The 24049-nt window shown below is 51.7% G+C and overlaps 1 protein-coding gene and 1 long non-coding RNA gene across 5 annotated transcripts in view; one reads left to right on the forward strand and one right to left on the reverse strand.

The window, feature by feature from the left end:
* Positions 1-24049, reverse strand: part of LOC137486319 (uncharacterized) — a 125336-nt gene that overhangs the window by 18934 nt on the left and 82353 nt on the right. The window lies entirely within an intron of this gene.
* Positions 1-24049, forward strand: part of WHRN (whirlin) — a 52530-nt gene that overhangs the window by 17465 nt on the left and 11016 nt on the right. For 2 of the 4 annotated variants that reach the window (XM_068211502.1, XM_068211499.1), the window contains exons 3-7: positions 9395-9520; positions 19094-19296; positions 20693-20729; positions 22190-22423; positions 22961-23167. In XM_068211502.1, the coding sequence (XP_068067603.1) occupies positions 9395-9520; positions 19094-19296; positions 20693-20729; positions 22190-22423; positions 22961-23167 (807 nt within the window). The remainder of the gene's footprint in view (positions 1-9394; positions 9521-19093; positions 19297-20692; positions 20730-22189; positions 22424-22960; positions 23168-24049) is intronic. The other 2 variants (XM_068211500.1, XM_068211503.1) reach the window with 2 other exon arrangements.

Genomic DNA, 24049 nt, shown 5'->3' on the forward strand with positions numbered 1-24049 from the left:
CTCGTGTGGTCCTGGCCATTTGTGAGCCCTGGGAAGATGTGCCAGCCCTGGCTGTGCTCCTGCCCTTCCTGCTGTGGGCACCTTTGCCCCCGTGTGAGGAGTGACTCTTCCCAGATCTGAGCTTGTGTCCTTCCATTCCTTGGTGCTGCTCCACATGGGCAGGCAGCCCTTTGGCTTCTTCAGAGAATCCCTTTGGCACTGGAAAGGACCTTAAAGCTCGTCCTGCTGTGGGCAGGGACACCTCCCACTGTCCCAGGCTGCTCCAGCCTGGCCTTGGGCACTGCCAGGGATCCAGGGGCAGCCACAGCTGCTCTGGGCACCCTGTGCCAGGGCCTGCCCACCCTGCCAGGGAACAATTCCTTCCCAATATCCCATCCATCCCTGCCCTCTGTCAGCTTAAAGCCAGTCCCTGTGTCCTGTCCCTCCAGGCCCTTGGACAGTTTCTCTCCCTCTTTCCTGTTGGCCCCTTCAGGCTCTGCAAGGCTACACTGAGCTCACCCCAAAGCTTCTCCCCTCCAGGTGAACAATCCCAGCTGTGCCAGCCTTCCCTCCCAGCAGAGCTGCTCCATCCCTCTGATCCCCCTGGTGCCTGCTCTGGATCTCTCCAGCAGGTATCACACTCTGAGCCCAGGACAGGGGCCTGAGGCCCCTCTGTTAACCCGGGAACAATCCATGACAACTGCAGGAAATCTTTGAAGCTCTCAGTGATGGAGAAGGAGTGTTCAACCTCCTCCTGGCCCCACTCCCTGGTGACATGCCAGCAGGGACGTTGGTCACTGCTTTAAGTGCACAAGGCTTGGCTTGCATTTGCAGTAGCCTCCACTCCTGATTTCCCGTCTGTAAGAGCAGAAAAAGAGAAAATTACTGCTGCTAGCACTCTGAAATGCTCGAGGCTGCCCAGACACCTCCGTGTCCAGGGGTGCCTTGCTGTGCCAGCTGGTGGTGGGAGCAATTCCCCTGATCCAAGGCTCTGGCAGCGAGCAGAGCCTGCCCTGGCTGTGCTGGGCAGGGCTTATTTGGTTGGACATGGTAAATGCAGGTGAACCCGGTGGGAAGAAATGCTGATGTCTGACCCCAGTTCAGAAGGCTGAATGATTTCTTTATTATAACTATGCAATAATACATTAATATGTTATTTAAAGGAGGTATTAAAGTTACAAACTTACTTGTCCTAACTACCATATCTAACTCACAACTCATGTCCCTCTCTGAGAGTCCAGACTCAGGTGGGTTGGATTGGCCATCAGCTCAAAAAGTCCTCACCAGAATCCAACCAAGCAATCACCCCAGGTAAACAATTCTCCAAACACATTGTACATGGGAAAAACAAGGAGCAGAAATAGAAATTGTTTTCTCTTTCTTTCCTCTGTGCTGCTCTGTGAAAAAATCTCGAGAGAGAAAGAAATGTGCTTACCACAGTGGGACATTTTCTGCACACAGGCTGCAGGGCATGGATGAGCTGAGCTGCTGTGGCCTGAATTACTGAGCACCATGGAGGGGTGAAAACGTGTCCCAGAACAGGGGAACAACCTGCCTCCAGTTTCCCCCCTTTGTATTTGTATGTGTAGATTTATAGGTAGCTACAGATAAATAATTAACTGCTGAAAGTGGGGTTATTCTGTTCACAGAAATGCAAATAAATGCAGCACATCCCTGGTTCATTCAGCCCAGTCAATCAGAACTGACAGGCACTGTTTGATTTGTGGGTGGTTTTACATTCTGAGAGCAGAATGAGTTGGTTATTTTTTTTTTAATCCCACTCTCTCCTATTTCTAATCCATCTGAATGTCCTGGAATGAATGTGGCAAAGCTTTCAACCAGGCTTTGGGGAAGTGTTGCTATAGGACATGAAATGACTACACAGAAGCTTGGGAAGTTCAAAAGAGAAAAAGACCCAGTTTTATTCAAACATCTGGTATTTATAGAATTCCAAAGGTGACCATGGATTGGAGGATGGAATTACCACCTCTCCAACCACACTGGTCCAAAGATCAATCAATCATTTCTCTCCACCCAGACAGAAATATGTAAATTATTCTATTTCTACATGAAATTGTGTGGGAACTCTGACTCTCAAATATGCAAACATTATCAGAAGGCTGAAGAAGTTTTATGAGAACTTTAAAACTTTCAAAAGAACTATAAAAGAAAACTTAACACTTTTAAAATCAGGGCAACAGGGAAGCAGAGCAGAGCAGCTCCAGCCCTGCAGCAGGAGGCTGGAATGATGTAACCCAGCCAGCAAATCCACTGCCACAGCTCAGCTGCAACACCTCTGGAGCCAAAGGGACATTCCCAGCCTTCCCAAGGTTCAATTCGAGGCTGCTGGAGGCATCTGGCATTCTTCAGGCACTGGAATATCCCTGCCTGGCTGTCTCTTCCTCCAGCACATCTGCATGCCTGGAAGGATGAGTTTGTCACTGAGTTTAAGGCGTTGGTTATCCCGAGGCTGAAGGATTTCTTATCCAAAGGCATGAAATGGAAAGCAGCAGTGAGGTGTGTGACGGTGTAACTGACCCATCCAGGGATCTGTGGGATCATCCTGGTGGGATGAGGTGTGGGACAGGGTGGGTGGGCTCTGTCTGACCTCGGGTGTGACCTTTGGGCAGTGTGGTGCAGCTCCAGAGGCAGCGTTCCCAGCCTGGGGCCTTAGCCACGTGTTCCTGTGGACACTGGGATTCCTCCACTTCCAGCTGTGGAAGAATCCCCACCAAAGGGATTTGGAGATTGGGATTTGGCAGCTGGCTTGGCTCTCCCCATCCCCTTCCAGGCAGAATCCAGCCTGCCCTGAGCTCGGGTCAGGGGCTGTTCTGGGTGAGCTGAGGGTGAAGGGAATGTTGGGCTGAAGGAGCTGCTGGCAGCTTCAGCCTGTGATGGTGCAAGGTGTTGCAGATCCTTGTTTTCCATGGCTGTGCTGTGTGGGGCAGGTGCCGTATCTCCCAAATTTAGCATTTTCCTGGAGCTGTAATAGGTGAATGCAGTGTCTCATCAGAGCCCTGTGCCCACAGGGGGAGTCCCCAGTGGTCAGGAAGTGTGAAAGGAAGGGTTTGCAATAGTGCAAAGCTCTGGGAAATGTTGCTGGAGCCAGACCAGACAGAACAGCAGCCCCATCCCAGGATGTCACAGCCTGCTGGAAAGCTGGGACCTGCTTCCTGTGCTCACCTTCTGCTCCAGAACACTTGGATTTTTATTGCCTGTCCAGGCTTAGAGTCCTCTGGACTTGTCACAGCAGCAGCAAGAGCTGTTTGTGCCATGAATTGTCATTGATGGACTTCTGGGATTGACAGCTTATTTCATTAAAAGCACTTTGGAAACCTTCAGACAGCGAAAACTCAGTGGTGCTGCTGAGCTGGGAGGAAGATGAAGTGTGCAAAGCACTCTGGCAGTGCTGGGCTGTGAGTTCTCTGAGAAGCACCATTCCATCAGCTGAATTGGGGCCTTAATGTGCTTATTGCCAGGGGAGCTGCTTATTCTTGCAAGCTTTTGGAGAAGCAGAAGGAAAAAAAAATAAAGAGAGTGTGAACATCTCCTCAGCTTCAGGCAGTTCTGGAGCCAAAAGTAGCAGTAATTATTATTTAAAAAAAATAAAATATCTGTGCTAATATTGCGTGGCTTGAATGTTTGAGACACTGCTGGTGACTACTTGAGCATGAAGGATAAGAGATGCAGGAGAGGGAAGGAAGGATTTCTCTCTATTAGTCTGTAATGACATTTGCAGTGTGAATGATCCTGCTCCCCACGTCTCTCGCTGTTTGCTTGCTCTGACCTTGCTGGGGTTTGATTTTGTTTACAGCTTGAAGGGTATCCACGCTCGTGGGGGGCTGGTTTAGTTCCCTGTGGGACTGGAATAGGGGATGGGAGCCCCTGGTGCACCAGTGTCCTGGGGAATAAAGGCAGGCAATGATTTGGGTTGGACAGGACCTTTAAATCCCATCTAATCCAACCCCCTGCAGTGAGCAGGGGCATCTTCAGCTACATCAGGCTGTCCTGAGCCACATCCAGCCTGCCCTTCAACGTTTCCAGGAGTCACCCTTCTGCCTCGGGCCTTCTGTAGCTCTGTCCCAGCAGAGTTACCCAAAAATGCCCTTTGTGTCACACCCCAGCCCACCCTCAGGGCAGCAGTTCCACCTCTTGGTTATTTCAGGCACTTTTGATGCTGTGTGAGGGCTGCCCTGGAGCAGAGGCTGCACAGAGCTAAAGAACAAAGCAGGGATTTATTCAAAGGCCTCCGTGGATCCACCTTGGGCAGCACAAGAGCCCAGCCAGGGCTGCACCCAAGATGAACCCAAATGGTCCCAAAATGCACGAGCGCTCCCGGGGGCTCTCACTGTGATCAGCTCTGCTCCATTTGCACATTGCAGTTCATTGTCCAGTTCCAGCTTTAGCCCATGCAGTCCCATCCTGCTTGTTTTTCTCTCTTCACCCACATTGTTTGTGCTCCTGGGCCTGAGATCTGGATCATTTGTTCTTGGTGCCCAGCTGGAGAAGGAATTGTTTTGTCTCCCTGCTCTGTGCAGAGAGCTCACCATCCCCTCATGTGAAGCCCAGACCCACAGACTAAAGCAGCTCAGAATCTGAAAATAGAAAAGCTCAAACCTGAGGCATCACTTGAAGAAGAAGCAGCCCCAAAAGTGGCAGCTGGTGTGTGAGCCAAGCCCTGCCCCGTGGGAGCAGCACTGGGCTCAGCAGGAGCTGGGCTGGGCTGGGATGGGCCAGGACCTGGTTTGTCACTGTCCCTGTGCTCTGTGTCACCTCCCAGCCCTGGGAGCCGCTCCCTGTCCCCAGTGCTGGATGCTGGGTGGCAGCCCCAGTCCTGGCGTGGCCTTAGGGAGCTGCCTGGGCAGGGGGTGACACTGGGACAGCTCTGGTGGCCCTGGCACCCCCCCAGCTACCCCCAGGACTCAGTTAAAGGCTGTGAGCCAGCTCTGCCTCCCCAAGTTGCTGTGTGCAGGATGTCTAGACACAAACTGTGGGGTTTCCTTGGGAAGCAGGAGGAGGATGAGCCCTGCCAGCCTCTCGAGGCATTCTTTGTGTTGTGTGGCAGCAGTAACGGCCTGGAAATATCTGCCAGCATGGCTGAACCTCCTCAGCCACACAGCTGCGTGCTGAGCCGTACTGGGGCAGGCTAATTCCTGTCTGAGAGGCCTTTCTCTAATGGCAAAATTGAATCTGTCAACAAGTAATTCTATAAAGCCAGGCAGAAGAAATCCTGTGCAGGAATCAGCTCGGAGCAAGTGCCTCACTGACGATGGCATTTTTGTTTTTCCCTTCATTTCCTGCTACAGGAGATGGCAGATGTTTCAGCATTGAAACAGAAATTAAAACTGTGACCTTGGACTTCGAATGGTTCTGTGTGATGCACGCAGGAGTCGCCTGGGGCTGGGCACAGCCTGGGGATGGCACAGGGAAGGAGGTGGCACTGGGCAGTGACGTGCTGTGAGAATGCCTGGCAAGGTGTGGGGGATGGCCTTGCCTGGGTGTTCCTGTGCCTCCAGGACCTGATGGGGCTCCAGGAGAGCTGGAGAGGGACTGGGGACAAGGACATGGAATGACAGGACACAGGGAACAGCTTTAAGCTGAAGGATGATAGAATTAGATGGGATACTGGGGAGAAATCCTTCCCTGGGAGGGTGGGCAGCCCTGGCACAGGTGCCCAGAGCAGCTGTGGCTGCCCCTGGATCCCTGGCAGTGCCCAAGGCCAGGTTGGACAGGGCTTGGAGCAGCCTGGCACAGTGGAAGTGTCCCTGCCCATGGCAGGGGTGGCACTGGCTGAGCTTTAAGGTCCTTTCCAACCCAAACCATTCTATTATCTGGGATGTCCTCAGTTTCCCCCACAGAACAGCTGCCCTTGTTTGCTGTCTGGTTTAGGATGGTGTCAGGACAGCCTGGATTTAGGAGCTCAGAGTGATCCCAGCTCTCCCTGAGGGGTTTCACAGCTTCTCATCCTGAGGGAGCTTCAGCCAGGGGGGAGAGTAGAAGCATGAAGTGGAAGGGGCACCAAAAAAGCCCTCTTTGGGCCAAGCCTTGGCACTGGAGTATTGATCACACACGTGCCAGCATGAGTGGAAGAGCCCAAGCAGAAGGGCTTGGCCCAGGGAATGCTGTGTTGAGGGTGGGTTCCCAGAGGGGCCCTGGATCGCCACTGGGAGCCACTGGGAACATCAGCCTGGGCACAGGTTTAGCTCCCTCCTTGGACACAGCTGGGCTTGTGCTTCAGTGTCACCCCAGAGCTGTGTGTGGGCTGTGGGGCCAGGCTGGCAGGAGTGTGACAATGGGACAGCCAGCATGGCAGGGCCACCCCTCCTGTCACCACCCCTGACTGTGCCCATCACTGGAGACAGAAACCCTTGGGAAGGAGAGTGCAAAGTGTCCCCTGTGGTCCCCGAGCCCTTGGCATGGAGTGACCCAGCCTTTGCTTCATCCTGGCAATCAGCCTGTCCCTCCATTGCTCCTTTGATCCCTTGGGATTTGAGCTTTCCTATTTTTCATATATTTGTAACCCTGCAGTTCTTTAGTGTATAACTCTAAACTCCACACCCAGTGTGAGCTGCTGCTTCCCCATTTTGGGCAGACACAACAATTCCTCTCCAGGCCTGGCAATCAAGGACACCTCACTGCCTCAGGCCCTGAGAGATGGAAACAAAAGTGAGTTGTGGGGGGAGCAAACTTGGGGTAAATGACTTCATGACCTGAAGCTGGAATTGGCAGATGAACCCCCAATATGCAAATGGACCAAACTTATAAAAGTGTGAAAACCCGTGACCCATTGTCCATTTTGGGTGTAGCCCCTGGGGGTCTTTGTCTGCCCTAGATGTACCTGAAGGCCCTTCAATAATTATTCCTGCTTTTTATTCCCTTAATTTTGTCTGGTCTCTGCTTTTAGGTAGCCCCAAAGAGGCCTCACCTTCCCTCCCCAGGCTGACCCCACTGAGCCCAGCAGTCTGTCCCTTCCCCAGCCATTCCCGAAATCTGCAGTGTGTCCCTGAGCTGGCTGTTCCCTGCTGTTCCCTGCTGTTCCCTGCTGCTCCCTGCTCTCTGCCACGCTGTTCCCGGCAGCTCCTGCTGCAGGGTTCATTCAGGGACCTGCAGCTATTAGCTGATTAAGAGATGCAATTAAGCCCTGAGCAACCCAACTTTGTGGGCTGCCAGCAGCGATGCATTTTGCAGGTTTGCACACACAGCTTGGGTTTGCTGGTTTTTGTGGCTCCAGATTTCTGTAGGCCTTTCCTGCCTCTGGAAGTGCAGACATCCTGTGACACCCCTTGGAGGTATTTTATGGATTGGTGGGATCCCCTCTCAGTCCTCTCTTCTCCAGACAAATCAGCTCCCACAGTCTCCTCATCAGAAAGTCCCTCTCACTTGATGCCATAAGATTTTAGCCTTTATGTTTTTCAACCCCTGTGCTGCATTAGTGCCTAACTCTAACTCCATATAAAGTGTTCGTGAATTGTCTCCACGTTTTGGTCAGACAAAACAGAGCAGCTCACGTGGCAGCACCTCATGAGCAGAGGGACATCTCTGGGGGTATCTCTTACTCCATCTGACGCTCTCCCCAGGTGGGGGGAGCAGCTTCTCAGCTTACCAGGATAGTGTTAAAGGGAAATGGAAATGTCTGTGCGCAGAGCTGCCCCTCCTGGAGCTAACCCCAGCACATATAAATGTCATTCAGGGACTTACAGAGGGAATTTTGCCATTCCCAGTCCATTCTGACGTGATCTGTGATTCCAGGCACCTTGCTGCAGTTCTCCTACTTGTATTTTTTTCTCCCCAAACTGGGGGATTTTTTGAGAGGCACAGCCACAGTGGGGTGAAAAGCTTACAGCAGGGAAATCCTAAACACCATCAGACAGATTGGGAGATAACAGCACTTCAGAAAAATTGAATATTTTCCTCATTTTCAAAAACACTCAGCCAAGTGTTCTGTGGTCCAGAGCAAGGTTTCCCTGTGAAGAGAAAACCAAAGTGCCCTTGGATGTGACAGGCAGCTGCTCCTCTGGGGGGGTTCAGTGCCCAGCTCGTCTCTCCAGCCTGAAGCATGAAGGTCTCTATAATTCCTTTATAATCCTTCAATGCCAAAATTGTTTCCAGCACTTTCTGCCCTTTAAAGCAGGGAAAGCAAACCCAGGGAACACCGGGTTTTTCAGAGAAGGATGCTGGTACAGGTAGTTGGTGTTTTACAGTTCTTATTCCAGCTTTGCATCCATTTCTCTAAATCCAAAATGTGGAGCCTTAGGTGGATTTGTGTCCTGCCGCTGATTTCTGTGTTTCTATCACCGACACAGAAAATGGGTTTTCAATACCAGCCCCTCTAAGGGTGGCCTGAGTTCCCTCTGTGATGCCATGTCCTCTAGAAAGATGGATTAATTACTGACTTGAAGCTGGGAATTATTTTTCCGTCCAGGTAAATGTGCATGATTTTGGTTTGACTGCAGCGAAGGGGTTTAAATATAAAAGCCCTTTACAAACAGCTTGTTTCTGGTTGTTTCTATCAGTGTGAAACACATTTTGGCTTTTCTCATTTGTTTTTATTCCTGCTGTCTGCTTTTCTCCAGAAGTGACTCAAAACTTGGGAGCAAAGCAAAAAAATAACCCTGGAGTTATTCATTTAAAAAGTGTCATGCAGCAAGTGAACAAAGGCCAGTTTAAATGGAGAGTCCTCGAGGGAGCTGAGCACAGGATTGCTCATGCACTCCAAATTCCCACCTGAACACCCAAATATTGTCAGGTCCTGTGGGGAGGAGAGGGTGGAAGAAGGCAGGGGGAAGCTGGGTTTGCAAATCATCATTTGGTGGGGAGAACATTTGTCCAGGTTCTGCCTGGCAGGCTGTGGAAAATTGGAAATGGCTTCTGCAATATGTGCTGGATCTATGGAAAGTTTGTCCTGGAGTTGTTAATTGGAGATAATCAGGCACATGATTATCCCTGTGAGGAGTGCCTGGAGTGGCCCTGCACAGTCAGCTCTGCACAGGGAAGGGCAGAGGGCTGGAGCTGGGCACATTCCGGCCTGGGTGGAGAGGGATCATGGCTCTGGTTGCTCAGGACAGCGATGCCAGAGGGGGAATTCACAGCCAGTGCTGGCTGGCACCACCCCACTGGTGCTTGTGGGGTTTTGGGGGTTGTTCTCAGGTCTCTACCCCAGGGATGCACCTGTAAAAGGAGAGAGTGGAAAACTGCTGTGGATCAGCTGATCTGTGGCTGAAAATCCACCCACATGTGCTGCCCCTCATGTGGTTGAACCTCTCAGCCTCCAGAGCTTTTCCTCCTGGTTCCCACTGCCTCCTCAATCCCACAGGAGCTGCTGTCCAACCCAGGGCATGGCTCTGTGGCTGTGGCCCACCTCTGTTTCAGGCAGCACTTGGACACCACATAAATGTCTCTTCCTATTCCTCTGCAGGTGAATCTGGTCCTGAATGAAGGGAAATCCCTGGGCCTCATGATCCGAGGAGGGGCAGAGTATTCCCTGGGCATCTACATCACGGGTGTGGACAAGGGCTCCGAGGCAGAGAGCACTGGCTTGAAGGTGAGAGTGATCCCAGAGAGGGTGGCAGGTGACCAGGAACGTGTCCAGGTGGGTTTGGGATGTCTCCAAAGAGGGAGACTCCACCTCATCCCTGGGCAGCTGTTCCAGAGCTCTGCCACCCTCAGGGAAAGAATTCCTTCCTCATGTTTGTGAGTTTGCTGGCCCCAAGTTGGGCAACTCCCTGGGGGCTCCTCTGGCAGGGGAGCCCCTCCAGGAGCAGTTCTGTGTCAGGAACCAGAGACGCATTGGACTTTTTCGGTCTTCAGCCTCTGTTTATTGTTGTCTTATCAAAACTTCAGCACACTGTCTGCACCAGACACTGCGTGCAGGAAAAACAGCACAAACATGGCCAACAATCTCTTGTTACAAGGCCTTTTAAGTCTAATCAAAAACTAAGCTACCCAATTAAGAAGTGACACCTAGATTATTTTCCTTTCTGACCCAATAACTGACCCCTAAAGACCCGCAATGCGATTTTTCTACCCAATTACAAGACACCACCTAAACCCAAGAAGAAAGAGGAAGAAGAAGAAAGAAGAAAGGAACTCGAGACGACACCCTATATCCTCCATCTTGAACCCATCTATAACATACCGAAAATCCTAAAACCTAAATTTCTCACCCATGTGACATACTCCACTACTCTCTACAATCTCTACAATCTATTTCACACTTTTGTGGTTTCCTAGTTTACTAGGAAGCTTTCTCCATGAATGAGGGTCAAAGTCAGTGCTCCCCTGGGGATCAGGACACCCCAGAGCAGACAGAGAAATATTCCCGGTGCCCTGGGTTTCCACAGTGTTGAGGTGGAACTTGCTGTGTTTTAGTTTATGGCCATTGCTTCTCATCCTGCCACTGCAAAACCTCTGCCACCATCCTGTGACACCCCTTGGAGGTATTTTATGGATTGGTGGGATCCCCTCTCAGTCCTCTCTTCTCCAGACAAATCAGCTCCCACAGTCTCCTCATCAGAAAGTCCCTCTCACCTGATGCCATAAAATTTTAGCCTTTATGTTTTTCAACCCCTGTGCTGCATTAGTGCCTAACTCTAACTCCATATAAAGTGTTCGTGAATTGTCTCCACATTTTGGTCAGACAAAGCAATTCCTCCAGGCCTGAAACCCAAGGACACCTTACTGCCTCAGGCCCCAAAAAGTACAAACAAAAGTGAATTGGGGGGAGCAAACTGGGGGTGAATCACTTCATTACCTGAAGCTTGGAGAATTAACCCCAGATATGTAAATGAACTGAACTTATATCTGTCTGAAAAACTCGTGACCATCATCCAGCTTGGGTGCAGCCTCTGGGAGGCTTTGGCTGCCCAAGGTGGAGCTATTGAAGGCCTTTAATAAATACTTTTATTGTCTTTATCTGGTCTAGCCTCTGTTCTAGGTAGCACTCCAAGGCATCTCACCTCCCTGGGCTGGCAGGGAAGAGTTTTCCATTAAAGATCCTGGTCCTGTGCCCTCTTCCTGCATCTCTCACCCAAATCCCCTGGGTTTGCTGTGCACGAGGTGCTCCCAGCTGCCTGCAGGGCAGTATTTTAGGGGCCAGCTTTCAGCTGGGGTGTGCTGGCTCCTCCTGGCATTCCCGGGATCCTATAAATGAAACACACATTCCAGATAACGGTAGTACAGGAGGTGATAGAAATGCTGGTCTTTATTGGAGGCCTCCAGGGGCTAATATGGAAAATGTCCACAAAAGCCCCTCCCCCATGGGGTGAACACAGTTTTTGAAAGTTTAACAAAATACCATAATTGACAAAATCACCAATTTAGGAGCACAAGTGGTGATGCAATCTCCCCACAGTTTGAGCCCCCTCTAAATCCTCCCCCCTCAGATGGAACTGAACTTTATTGATGAAAATGGGTCTCAAAGAGCTTCTTTTGGCCTTGGTTCCCAGGGAGAACCAAGATGGGATATGGGATTTGGAATGTGTTTTGTCTTTCTGCCTGGGGAAAAGGTAGGGAAAAGCACTGGGAAAACTAAGTAGGAATGCAACAATAGGCTACAGAGCTGCAAATACTTGTGTAAAAATACAGAGAATACAGAAAAGGAAAAAGGCAAAAATCATTAGCCAGCAATAGAGCAGGGCTGGTCCATCAGGCTGGCTCAGGGACCTCAGTGCATCCACGGTCAAACAGGTTCCTGAGGGATGCTCTGGGGCTGGGCTGGGCCCTTCTGAGGCTGCAGAGTTGGGCAGAGTTGGCAGCAGAGCTCTTGTGAAGGGAGATCTACACGTCTCTCACCCCACCACGTGCACACACATCACCTCTGAGCTCCTCCAGCCTTCCCTGCAGATCCCAGGGTGTTCCCTTCTCTGACCCAGCAGATCCTGGAAGGGACATTCGGGGTTACCACTGTGTGTGCTCACCAGTGGAACAAGCTGGGAAGGGAGCAGTTGGATGTATCTCTGTGCCAGGCAGGAATGGGGCACGTTTGACACTCACACTTCTCAGGCTGGATCATTTTACTGCAGTCACAGTTTCTTTCCTGGTGTGTTTTTCCCTCTAAATGACGCAATTCCCTGCAATGACCTCCAATCACTGCTTCCTCCAGTGCAATCTCATGGGCTCTGAGGGTCAGTTCTCTGCTATTCCTTATGCCAGTTGAGATCTGATGCATGTTAAACTCTGAAATGTCCTCTCAATCCCCTGGACTGGTGCTGGGCTGCTGAGGAGGAGGGGTGATCTGCTCTCATCCCCTCTGTGTTTGTGCAGTGAGACATTTCCTGGACTCACTGACCCCAAAGGTCCTTTCCACTCTCAAGGGTTCTGTGATTCTGTGATTTCCCCATCACTCAGCCCTTGGCTGTTTAGGGCTAAGCCTCAGCTTTGCTCAGTGGCCCCATAAAGTCACTTAAATCTGTCAAGGGTAGCAGCACGAGCTGGGGACAGTGTGGTGGAGAGGGCTGGGACAGACACGATCCTGTCCCTCAAGTTGTTGTGGCTCTGAGGTCACCAGAGTTCCCTTTGTAGCCAAGGAGACTTTTAGGGGTAATGCAGCCACTGCTGAGCTGTCCTGAGCACTGCAGGCTCCTGTTTCCCTTTGTGTCACAGAATAAAAATGCTGCGCTTGGAGGTTTGGATCAATCCAAGTTTGAATCTCTCTCAGGTGCTCAGCAGGGAAATGGACCCTGGGCCCTGAGGGGATCACTGGGCCATGGCTCAGGGAGCTGTAGGAGCATCCTGGAGATGGCAGAGTGCTTTTCAGGCTGCAGAAATGCTGCTGCAAGCTCCCTGCAGAAACCCAGAGTGCAGGATGCTCCTCTGGGCTGGCACCTCTGCCCACACCCCTGGCGGGGTCCCCCGCTGTGTCCCAGGGATGTTGGCGGCTTCATCAGCAAGAGGGGCAGTGCTCTTGGGCACAGGATTTTGAGACAGGGACAAGAAGAGGCCCAGGACAATTTGTTTGTAGAACTGGAAGGGGAGGGACTGCCTGGAGCTGCCGTGGGTGACCTTGCTGACACCAGTGTGATTGTCCCCTGTGCCAGGGTCAGGATCATCCCGTAAACCCTAGAAGCCTGAAAATTTAAATACAGGATGAAAAAGAAGAAGCTGCTTTGTTTTCCTTGGTGTTTCTTCTGTTCCCTGGTTTGCCTGAACAGGGAAAATCTCTGCTTGTCTTTGCTTTGCCTTCCCCTGGCAGTGAGCTCAGCAGAGGAGGTGTCACAGGGACAGTCCCAGCAGCAGGACACCTGGCTGAATCCCTCCATGCCTGCTTGGAATGCCAGGAAATAACCACCACAACAGCCCAGAGCAGTGCCAGCTCCCTGCCCTGTCCCACCAGGTTCTGCCACTGCTGTTTGCACACCTGAGCCTCTGCTTGTTGATTCTGGAGATCTCCCCCTCGCTGCTCTGCTCTCCAGGCAGTGATTTGTGTGTCCAGCAGGCTCGTGCTGTGCTGAATGTCAGGCTTGGTGTGATTTCAGATCCTCACAGGCACTTCCCACCCTGATTTGTGTATGCTACAGGCTGTAAATTCAGTGCTGCCTGGAGGTTTGGAGGTAAAAAAGGCCTTTTATGTCCTGCTGTTAGACATGGTCGGGTGTAGATCGCTGCTCCAGGTGGTGGTGGAAGGGGTGTGATGCCACAAGGAAGCCAGAACTGGTGGATAAATGTGGTTTCCAGGTAGTTTGTTGCTCTCTAAAATGGAAATATTGTGGGATTGCTCACTGTGAGCTCAACACAGCCTGGCTGGGTTGATGGGAAGGTTCCTGCTGGATCCCAGGAGTGGATCCTTCAGTGAGGTTTGCTGCTTTCACTGAGTTTGTTACCAGAATTGAGCTGATTCTGAGGTGATGTTTAGATGAGAGACAAGGCAGAAATCCTTCCCTGGGAGGGTGGGCAGGCCCTGGCACAGGGTGCCCAGAGCAGCTGTGGCTGCCCCTGGATCTCTGGAAGTGCCCAAGGCCAGGCTGGACAGGGCTGGGAGCAGCCTGGGACAGTGGGAGGTGTCCCTGCCATGGCAGGGGTGGCACTGGATGGGCTTTAAGGTCCCTTTTAACCCAAACCAATCTGTAATTTTGTCAGACATTTCATTTTTACCTCCTTGTGTCTATGGCACCAAATCAGAATTTCGAACTCTTTAAATAATAACTAAAATAAATAAATAATATTTTATACTTCCCTTAAATTTTGATCAAAGGACAAACAAAAGCTATTGAAAGCCAGGCAAAACCAAGGAAGTTTCTCTGAGGCCCAGAAACTTTTTCCAGCTCCAGAAACAGAGACCAAGATGCTGAGATGAAGACCCCAGAGGAGCTCCAGCCCTGCTGGTGCTGGTTCAGGTGCTGCAGTTCTGCTCCCTCAGCAGGCAGAATTCCAGCAGAAACCAGGCTGGAGCTCTGCAGTCAGTCAATAACTAAATATTCATAGGCTTGGCCTTGGCCTCGTTGATGTTTATTCATTCATGAAACTTCTGACAATGTGTTCTCCAGGCATGTTTGAAAATCTGCTGCCTCCGAGGAAGTTCTGAGGGTGAAAAAGTGGGGGTTAGCAGAGGAGGGAGGTGAGTCAGCCTTGTTTGCTTTCAGCTTCTGTCCTTCCTGCCTCCTTCCTGCCGTCCCCAGCGGCGCCCAGCACGAGCCGAGCTCCTGATGCTGTTCCTGCCTCTGCTGGCCCTCATTTCTTCCTCGCTCATTTTTCCTGGTGCTGTATTTTGTCAGGATTGGGGTTCTTTTTCCTCCTTAAGCCATTTTTGTTTTCTCTACTTGACCTTTAAATCAGAAATAGAGGATTCCAGGGCGCTTGCTTTGAGCAAACAACTCAATATTGAGTTCCCAGAACAAGGGCTGGGGTGAAAATCACGATCCAGATTTATCCAGATATGAGAGGAGAGGGAAAGGGAGACTGTAAATAGGAAGAGCTGCATGATTTTACCTCAGCGCTGGCTGTCATAGAACAAAGAGTAATTTAGGCTGAAGAAGATCTCCAAGATCATCGTGTCCAACCGTTCCTCCAGCGCTGCAAGGCCACCACTGCCCCATGTCCCCAGGTGCCACATCTACATGGCTTTTAAACCCTTCAAGGGATGGGGACTTTGGAGTCCCTTTAACCCTTTTGGTGAAGAATTTTTCTTAAATATCCACCCTGAGCCTGCCCTGGCCCAGCCTGAGGCCGTTCCCTCTCCTCCTGTCCCTGTTCCCTGGAGCACAGCCCGACCCCCCCGGCTGTCCCCTCCTGTCAGGAGTTGTGCAGAGCCACAAGGTCCCCCCTGAGCCTCCTTTTCTCCAGGCTGAGCCCCTTCCCAGCTCCCTCAGCCTCTCCTGGGGCTCCAGCCCCTTCCCCAGCTCCGTTCCCTTCCCTGGACACAATCTGGTGACATCTGCAAACTCTCTTGAGCCATTCATCCCAAAGCCACCCCTTGAAAGCTGCGGTGAGCTTTGAGGTCTGGACACAGACAAATATCCTGGAAAAAAAGAAGATGAAGTAAAAACCTTGTGGCTCCCAGAGTTTGGGAATGAGCTTCATGCCCAGAGTTTGGGAATGAGCTGCAAAGTGACAAAGTCACTCAGGATGTTGTGGTACCCAAGATGTAACATTTCTCCTGGTCCTCCCAGTGGTGTCGCCTTGATGGGGACAGAAATCTCCTCTCCTGGGAGGCTACCAAAAACCTTCCCCCCATCAGTGCCACAACCACTGCCACCCCCAGAGAGCCCTTTCCCTCCCTGGGCTTTCATCTTCCCTCTTTGGGCTGCAGTGTTTGGGGAAAGGACCCATTTTCAGACAGCCATGTCCCCCCTCATTCCCTGTCCTGCTCCCAGCTCTGTCCTGGATCCTTCCCACATGGATCCTCTGCCCTGAGCCGTTTCCCTCCTGGAGAAGCTGAGCGCTTCCTTATTTACCGCGAGCCTTCATTTGGTCACTTCCAAATTGACCCATACACTTTCCTGACCGTATCTTTAATTTCTTAAGGGCTTTTGGTAATTATTTGTGCTGGAGAGAGGCTCCCTCTACTTTAGTGGTATCTCCAGTGTCATTTAGCCTCTCTGCTGGCACTTCAGTGGCATTAAACAGGACTGCTGCCAGTGCCAACCCATTTGGCATCACCCCCTTGGCCCTGTTATTCCCAGCTCGGTTTGGTGTCTTTTAACCTTAACTCACATTTAAAATCTCTTGCCTCTTTTTCTGTCTGTGTGATTTAACTTCTCCCAGAGCAAATCCTGATTATTTTTAAGATAATTTTTTCAGAGCAAATCCTGATTATTTTTAAGATAATTTCTCAGAGCAAATTCTGGTCATTTCTGCTGCTCAGAACCCTTGTCTGAAGCCCATTACATTTCTCTTGACTGCACCTCCCCTTCCCCTCTGTCTCCAGAAGAAGGAGCCAGGGCTGTCATCGAGGTGTAATTTCCAAACTCTTTTTTCTCATGGTCTGTCACCTTTTGCGTGTTGTGTTCAGCCCCTGCATTTCAGGCTACAATTTTCCCTAGGAAATGAGAGTAATCCACATTTTCAGAGGTGTTCAAGCATTCAGCACATCCTGGGCATCCACCCACCATTAGCTGAGCACAACTGAAAAGTAGTTCCTGAAATATCCAGGGCAATAATTTTCCTGTGTTTTATTATAAATTTTTTTTGTGTGTGTGTGTGTGTGTGTGTGTGTCTTATTATTACTTCTTTTATTCTGTGCCAGTTTGGAGCTGTGAATACAGCAAATCATTTCTCAGGGTCAGCTTTTGTTTTAGTAGATGGCTCTTTTGCATCTCTGCAGGTTTTTTTGTTACTTTCCCACTTGTTCTTGACATTGGGGGGAAAAATATAATTATTATCTATGTTAATTAGCAAAAAATGCAGGGCCCCTCTGGTCTCCCTGATGCTACAAGAGCATGCCAGGCTCCTCTTGGTTCACTCTTAAAATGAGAAATTAAAGAAAGATTATTAAACCTGTATAACTGTCCTGAACTAAAAAATCATGCAAATTTAATCCCTGGTATGGAAAACCATTAAAGATTCATAACTGCAATAAAACTGCCTAATCAAATTTGGATTTTTATTGTTTTGGTGCTGCAGCGAACTCTGTGCTCCTTGTTTGAGCAGCAAAATCCACTTCAGGGGACTCCTGATGGATCAGAAAGGCCTGGGAGATGATATTTGTGCATCTGAGCGGGTGTTTTTCCTGGCACTTTAGGCCCTGGCATAATTCCCCTCCCCTGTTACGTTGGTAGCTGTTGGAGCCCTGGTCACTGAGAATTTGAGACTTTCTGTGCTGACAGGCACTGACCCCCAGGAGAACACTGCATTTGACCTGAGTGGAGAAACTTCCAGAATGGAATGACAGAACTGGGATTGTGGGTGTGGAGTTTGGATAGAAGTGTGTGATATCACAGGGTGGGAAACTCAGAGTTTAAGGGTTTAGAATATAGTAATATATATAAAGCAAGATGGAGGTTTTAGGGCAAAGGCTGGTCCTTCTTCACCTTATTCTCCATGGGTTTGGGTGGTTTTGTGCAATTAGATTAAAAAATCCACATTGTGGGCATGGGTGGTTGGTTATTGGGCTAAAAGTAAAAATAATTTAAGTGTCATTTCTTAACTGGACAGTTTATCCTTAAAAGGCCTTGTAGAGAGAGAGACACAGCTCCATTTTTAGTTTGTTAGAGTGAAGTGCTGTAGAACTCAGGGTCTGTGAGACTGTAACAGAGATAAGAACTAACAAACATCTGAGTCCCAACAAGAAATGTCATCTCCTGATTTAATCCTGACCCTGGCAGAAAAGAAGCAAAGAATCCACAGGTAGCCAGCAATTTTCTGACAGTGCATTTAAAGCTGACAGAGCTCAAAGGGAACCTGAGATATTTGTGGAGCCCCATGGTTGGAAATGTGGTCATTTGTGTCATTTGCCTTCCCCTGGGATCCCTCCCTTCACACTTCTGGGATATTTTAGGTCACTTCCAACACAAACTATTGAACCTTATGGTGAAGAATGAGGCGAATCCATTCAGGGTTCCTGGATGGAGCTGAACATGGAGCTGAGCTCTGCTGAATCTGGACTCAGTGATCCTAAAGGCCTTTTCCAACCCAAATGACTCCAAGATGCTCTTGCTCCAGGTCCTTTTTCCCCTGAGCACCACTCTGAGCATCCTTCCAGCCTCCCTGAGCCTCCTCTGTCCTTTGAGCAGAGGGAAGGGCAAACAGGAGCCCTTCTCTGGCTTCTCATTACTGCCAGCACTATTTTGTATGGCTCCATCCAGCCCCCCACATGATCTCCTCTCTAAATTTAACAGGCCTAATCTCTTCCATCTGTCCTTTCACAGGCACCTTCATCTGCCACTGATCATTTGTTTCACTTCTCTGGAACTTTTCTCTCCCTGTGTCTCCTTGCTGGCCAGGCAGAGAAGAAAATCCATGCTGTGTTTTGGTAGAGCCGAGCTGAGGCCTGTGGTTAAGCAAAGACATGAATGGGCAGTTTCAAAAATGTGGTTTATCAGGAACAGGGTGAATTGTGATATAGGAGTGAGGAGGAGCAGCCCTGGATGCCCTGGGAGCACAGAGGAAGAGGACCTGGGATGAAGGGTGAAACACCAGCTGGGTGCTGTGTCTCAAACAAGGCCAGGCTGTCAGGGAAGCTCCTGGTTCCAGCAAAGGCCTTGCCCACAAAATGAAATCTCTTTGGGGAGGAAATAGGAGAGGAGAGATGGAATGCAGCTGTCCCAGATGCTGCAGTTTACGGGGTGCTGGAGGCTGTGGTGAGACCCTCCCTGCTGCATGCAGAGATCTGAGGGTTGGAGCCTCCACAGATGGCTCCTGGCCTCCCAGAGCAGCAGCAGGGACTGGGCTGGAGGCCTTGATGTTCTTTGGGGTTGGTCTGGTTGATGAAGGACACTGGGCAGATCAGTCTGAGCTGGGATCCTGAACAGGCCCCTCCAGGCTTCACAGACTGGCTCTCACTGGCTGCCAGCTTGAGGGGTGATCTCCATCCAACAGCATTGTCCCTGGCCCCTCCAATTGCTGCATCCCAGTTTGGAGCTGGCTTAGACTGGGTAACACCTCCCTGCTGGGATAGGAAAGTGTTATTCCCAACAGGAAAGCTCCATGGACGTGCCAGGCTCAGTCCACCCTGATTCCACAGGTGGGAGACCAGATCCTGGAGGTGAACGGCCGGAGCTTCCTGAGCATCCCCCACGACGAGGCTGTGAAACTGCTCAAGTCCTCGCGCCACCTCATCATGACGGTGAAGGACATCGGGCGCCTGCCCCACGCCCGCACCACCGTGGACGAGACCCGCTGGATCACCAGCTCCCAGCTCGGGGAGACCCTGGTCAGCTCAGCAGGGTACGTGCCCGGGGGGCTCTCTTGGTTTGAACAGACAGGTGTCTGCTAAGGAAGGCAGGAGCCTCCCCTGAAATGGAAAATGTAAACCCCCTACGCTGAAATATTGTAATTTTGAAATTAAGGGGCTCTCAGGCAAAGATATGGGAATAGGAATAACAGTTCTTTACGAGGAAAATTAAAATACAAATGTAAAATAGTACAAAAAAAAAAAAAAAAAAAAACCACTGCCAGAGTGAGAACAGGCCCTGGCAGCCTGTGGGTCAGGGTGGTGGCAGCAGTCCCATCCCATGGTGGCTCAGCCCTCCTGCAGTGCCAGCTGTGCTTCTGCTGGAGCAGGGATCCTGCACAAGGCTGGAGTTTTCCTCTGAAGCTCCAGGGCTGGTGGAGATGGGCCTGGGCTTCCTCTGGGAATGCAGTGGAGGAGAAAGCTGCTCCTCTGGGAATGCAGTGGAGAAGAAAGCTGCTCCTCTGGGAATGCAGTGGGGAAGAAAGCTGCTCCTCTGGGAATGCAGTGGGCAAAGGCTGCTGTGGTGTTCCAAGGTCAGATTGTATCCAGGTAGGAATGCTTGGCTCCTCCCCTGGGCAGAGCCTCTCCCCATGGATGATGGAATTTTCTCAGCCATGCAGGGACACTCAGTGGCCATGAACAGAAGAGATCTCCTGGAGGGAGGATTGGCTGTGGGAGAGATAAAGAAAAGTGCCCAATGCACAGAGGATACCTGCCCCAGCTCTGACAGATGGCAATAGAACGCACACCCCCATTTCCAACCTTAGGGGCTTTTTGAGGGGGGGGTCTGTCAGCTCAGAGCCCCTGGGAGGGTGGGGACCCCCATGGAGCTCCCCATTCTGGGGTTGGCTCCTGTGTCAGAGAAGCATCTCTGGCCTGTAGGGTGGAGCAGCTGTGGACAATGTTGTGCTGTCCGATGTCACTGTTGAGTCAGGAATAGGAATGAAGGTGACACAACTCCATGCATTTTCAGAAGGCATAAAAGCTCCTTTATTACAAAACTTCTCGTTTTTATACGCAACATCGTTCACCCAGAACCTGATTGGTTCTTAATAACACCTGTCACCCAACTGGTTAATTAGGAACAACACCATCTTTCCATAAACATCACGTAGAACACGTCCCACATGTTCACAAACACCAGCTGCAGAGACTTACAATAAGAATTGTTTTAATTCTTTTCTCTGAGCTTCTCACAGCTTTTCCCAGAACCATGCCTGGGAAAGTTATCTGTTTCACTCTCTGACCAACTTGTCACATCCACAGTCCCTTCCCCTTCTCCCCTGCCAGAAGCTTTTGGCTCTCCAGAGAGGAGAGAAGGTGCCAGGTGCTGTGCCAGGTGACAAGTGACAGGCACTCAGTGCTAACTGATCTTCTCCCTCCTCACAGGGCAGTGGGTGACCATGCTGTGGACGTGGCAGCCAGGGTAAGACATTCCTGATGCCTTGTGAAACTATCACTGCTATTGTGGTTTACTTTCTGTGGGAGGGAGGGATCCGTGCTCCTGGTTACTGCAGGGATGCTGGTTTGGGATTTTAATGGGCCTTTCTCCTCCCCATGCTCTGTTGGCAGCTGTGTTCTACAGAGTGACACAGTGGTGTCCCCTCTCCTGTGCCACTTCTAAGCACATCTAGTGCCCTCCAGCCTTCATGGGCAAGGGGCAATGACCACCCATGGACAAGGACGGTGGGGACCCCTCCACCCTGCAGAGGTGACCATGACTGGCCTCATGGTGGCTGTCTGTGGGCCCTGAGAGCTGCAGGGATCTGAGCCAGCCCTCTCCAGCTCACCAGGCACAGGGACTCACCCTGTGCTCTGCCTGCAGCTCTGTGCCAGCATCTTCTCCCCACAGCTCCTTGCAAAGCACATTGTTTTTAAATGGAAATTAAGCAGGGAGGTTTCACAGGTGGCTCTCACTGATAATAGCTTTGTACTCTTTGCTGGCAAAACATGTTCCCCAGCCTCAACTCCTCTCTGTCTCTGGGATAGTCAGGGTCTTGTCTGGTTCCATATCCCTGTGCCAACTCTGCCTGGGAGGAAACACTGAGGACCTCCCCTCAGAAATCCCTCTCAAAGGGAGAAAGTCTTTCATCTGCAGCCAGGCTTGTCTCTCCCTGGGGCTCCTTTGGTTGCCAGTGGCTTTTTCTTCACTAAGGTCTGCTTCAAGCTGGCAGTGGTGGCAAATGTGCCTTTTCCACAGGATGGGGAGCTGGCCTGTCTTCTGTGGCCCCAGTTCTGTCAGGGAGGAACACAGCCTGGGATTAAATCACTGCCTGGTGGGGGACAGGGCCTCCACTTGCTGAAAAGGGATGGGAAACTCAACTGGTGCTGCATGAATTCAGAGAATCAGAGTATCACAGAATATCCTGAGCTGGAAGGGACCGCAGGGATCACCCAGCCCAGCCCCTGTCCCTGCCCAGACCCCCACCAACCCCACCCTGGGCATCCCTGGCAGCGCTGTCCCAACGCTTCTGGAGCTCTGGCAGCCTCGGGGCCGTGCCCATTCCCTGGGGAGCCTGGGCAGTGCCAGCACCCTCTGGGGGAAGAACCTTTCCCTGATCTCCTGCCCTGGTTCAACTCCAGCTGTTCCCTGTCCCAGGGAGCAAAGCTCAGCTCCTCTGATCTCAGCTCTGGAGTTACCCCAACAAGTGGTGACACTGAAAGGCTGATGGGGGTACCTGGGGGTACCTTCCTCCTGCCATTCCCAAAATCCTCCTTCCAGTCTGACTGCCAGCTGCCCCACAGGCAGTGTGGCACACAGGCAGAGAGGGCTGGTGGCAGAGCCCAGAGCAGGGGCACTCCTCGGTCCAGCCTGTGCAGCCCGGCTGGCCCAGCAGAGCTCTGCCCTCCTTCCCACTGCCACCCCCTGGGTGCCCCAGCCCCAAGCCTGTCCCCTGTCCCCTGCAGCCCGTGTTCTACCGGGGGCTGGCCGGCTCACAGGTGACCCTGAGCACCATGGTGAACCAGACCCGGGTGATGCTGGAGGAGCAGGCACGGCACCTGCTCAACGAACAGGAGCGGGCCACCATGGGCTACTACCTGGACGAGTACAAGGAGGGCAACATCTCCGTGGATGCTCTGGTGATGGCCCTCTTCGAGCTGCTCAACACACACGCCAAGGTGAGGACCTCACCAGGGCAGGGACAGCTTCTTGGGGCTGGTGGCTGAGCAGAGTCACTGCCACGCTGTGGACATTGTCACCGTGTGGCCTGGTGCCTCCAAGGTGATCTGCTCAGGGAAAGGGGGAGGGCATGGGAGCCAAATCCACATTATCATGGAACCAGCACAGAATTCCACCCTGGTTTGGGTTGGAAGGGGCCTTAAAAATCACCTTGTTCCAGTCCTGACGTGGTCAGGGACACCTTCCACTGTCCCAGGATGCTCCAAGCCCTGTCCAACCTGGCCTTGGACACTTCCAGGGATCCAGGGGCAGCCACAGCTGCTCTGGGCACCCTGTGCCAGGGCCGTTCTGGGGGATGCAGGCTGCTGTTCAATGGCAGAGGAGCTTCTGGTAATTTAGGACCAAACCTCCTAACCTCCTCCATCCCCTGCAAGTACATCCCATTTCCACTGCTGACCGTGGTGGGAGGGAGACCCCCAGCTTCCCAGGAATGTGATTGTGCTCCAACCTGGCTCTGGCTCTGTGTGCCTGGCCAGTTCTCGCTGCTCTCCGAGGTGCGGGGGGTGATCTCCCCACAAGACCTCGACCGCTTCGACAACCTGGTGCTGAAGAGGGAGATCGAGTCCATGAAGGCCCGGCAGCCCGCGGGGCCCAGCACCGACTCCTACTCCATGATGTCCTACAGCGACACCGTCTCGTCCTCCAGCAGCCATTTCACTGCCACCACCGTCAGCTCGGCCCGGGTAGGTCCCTCCTGCATGATCCCCTTCCTTCCAGCACCTTCCTTCCTCCTGGCATTTCCCTGGAGTGCTGTAAAGCCATCTCACCCCACAGCGAGCCCTGCCCAGCCTCCCCCATGGGTTCCCCAAAGCTGAGATATTTCTGTGCACTCTGGGTGATTTGTAGGTGCTGCCATGAGGTGCTGGGTGTCGCTGTGCCCCTGACACTGGGGTGCTGCGTGTCCCTTTGATGCCTTGTGAGGGCTGCCCTGGAACAGAGACTGCACAGAGCTAAAGAATAAAGCAGGGATTTATTCAAAGGCCTCCATGGATCCACCTTGGGCAGCACAAGAGCCCAGCCAGGGCTGCACCCAAGATGAACCAAAATGGTCCCAAAATGCACAAGCGCTCCCGGGGGCTCTCACTGTGATCAGCTCTGCTCCATTTGCACATTGGAGTTCATTGTCCAGTTCCAGCTTTAGCCCATGCAGTCCCATCCTGCTTGTTTTTCTCTCTCCAGCCCACGTTGTTTGTGCTCCTGGGCCTGAGATTTGGATCATTTGTCCTTGGTGCCCAGCTGGAGAAGGAATTGTTTTGTCTCCCTGCTCTGTGCAGAGAGCTCACCATCCCCTCATGTGAAGCCCAGACCCACAGACTAAAGCAGCTCAGATTGTGAAAATAGAAAAGCTCAAACCTGAGGCATCACCTTTATGCCAGTGAGGGACAGAGCCTGCCTTGCTTCCAGAAATCCACTGGAGCTGCATCCCCACAGAGATCCCAGCAATGCCCGCTGCCGTGCCATGCCTGCTGCTGTTCACCAGCTCTTAAATCACCCCCTAAGGATGCTGGCTGCCTGCTCCCCATCCCAGTGGGAACCACAGTGGCCAGGCAGCTGCATCCCATTCC

The sequence above is a fragment of the Anomalospiza imberbis genome, chromosome 21 (assembly GCF_031753505.1).
Source record: "Anomalospiza imberbis isolate Cuckoo-Finch-1a 21T00152 chromosome 21, ASM3175350v1, whole genome shotgun sequence".
Lineage (NCBI taxonomy): Eukaryota > Metazoa > Chordata > Aves > Passeriformes > Viduidae > Anomalospiza > Anomalospiza imberbis.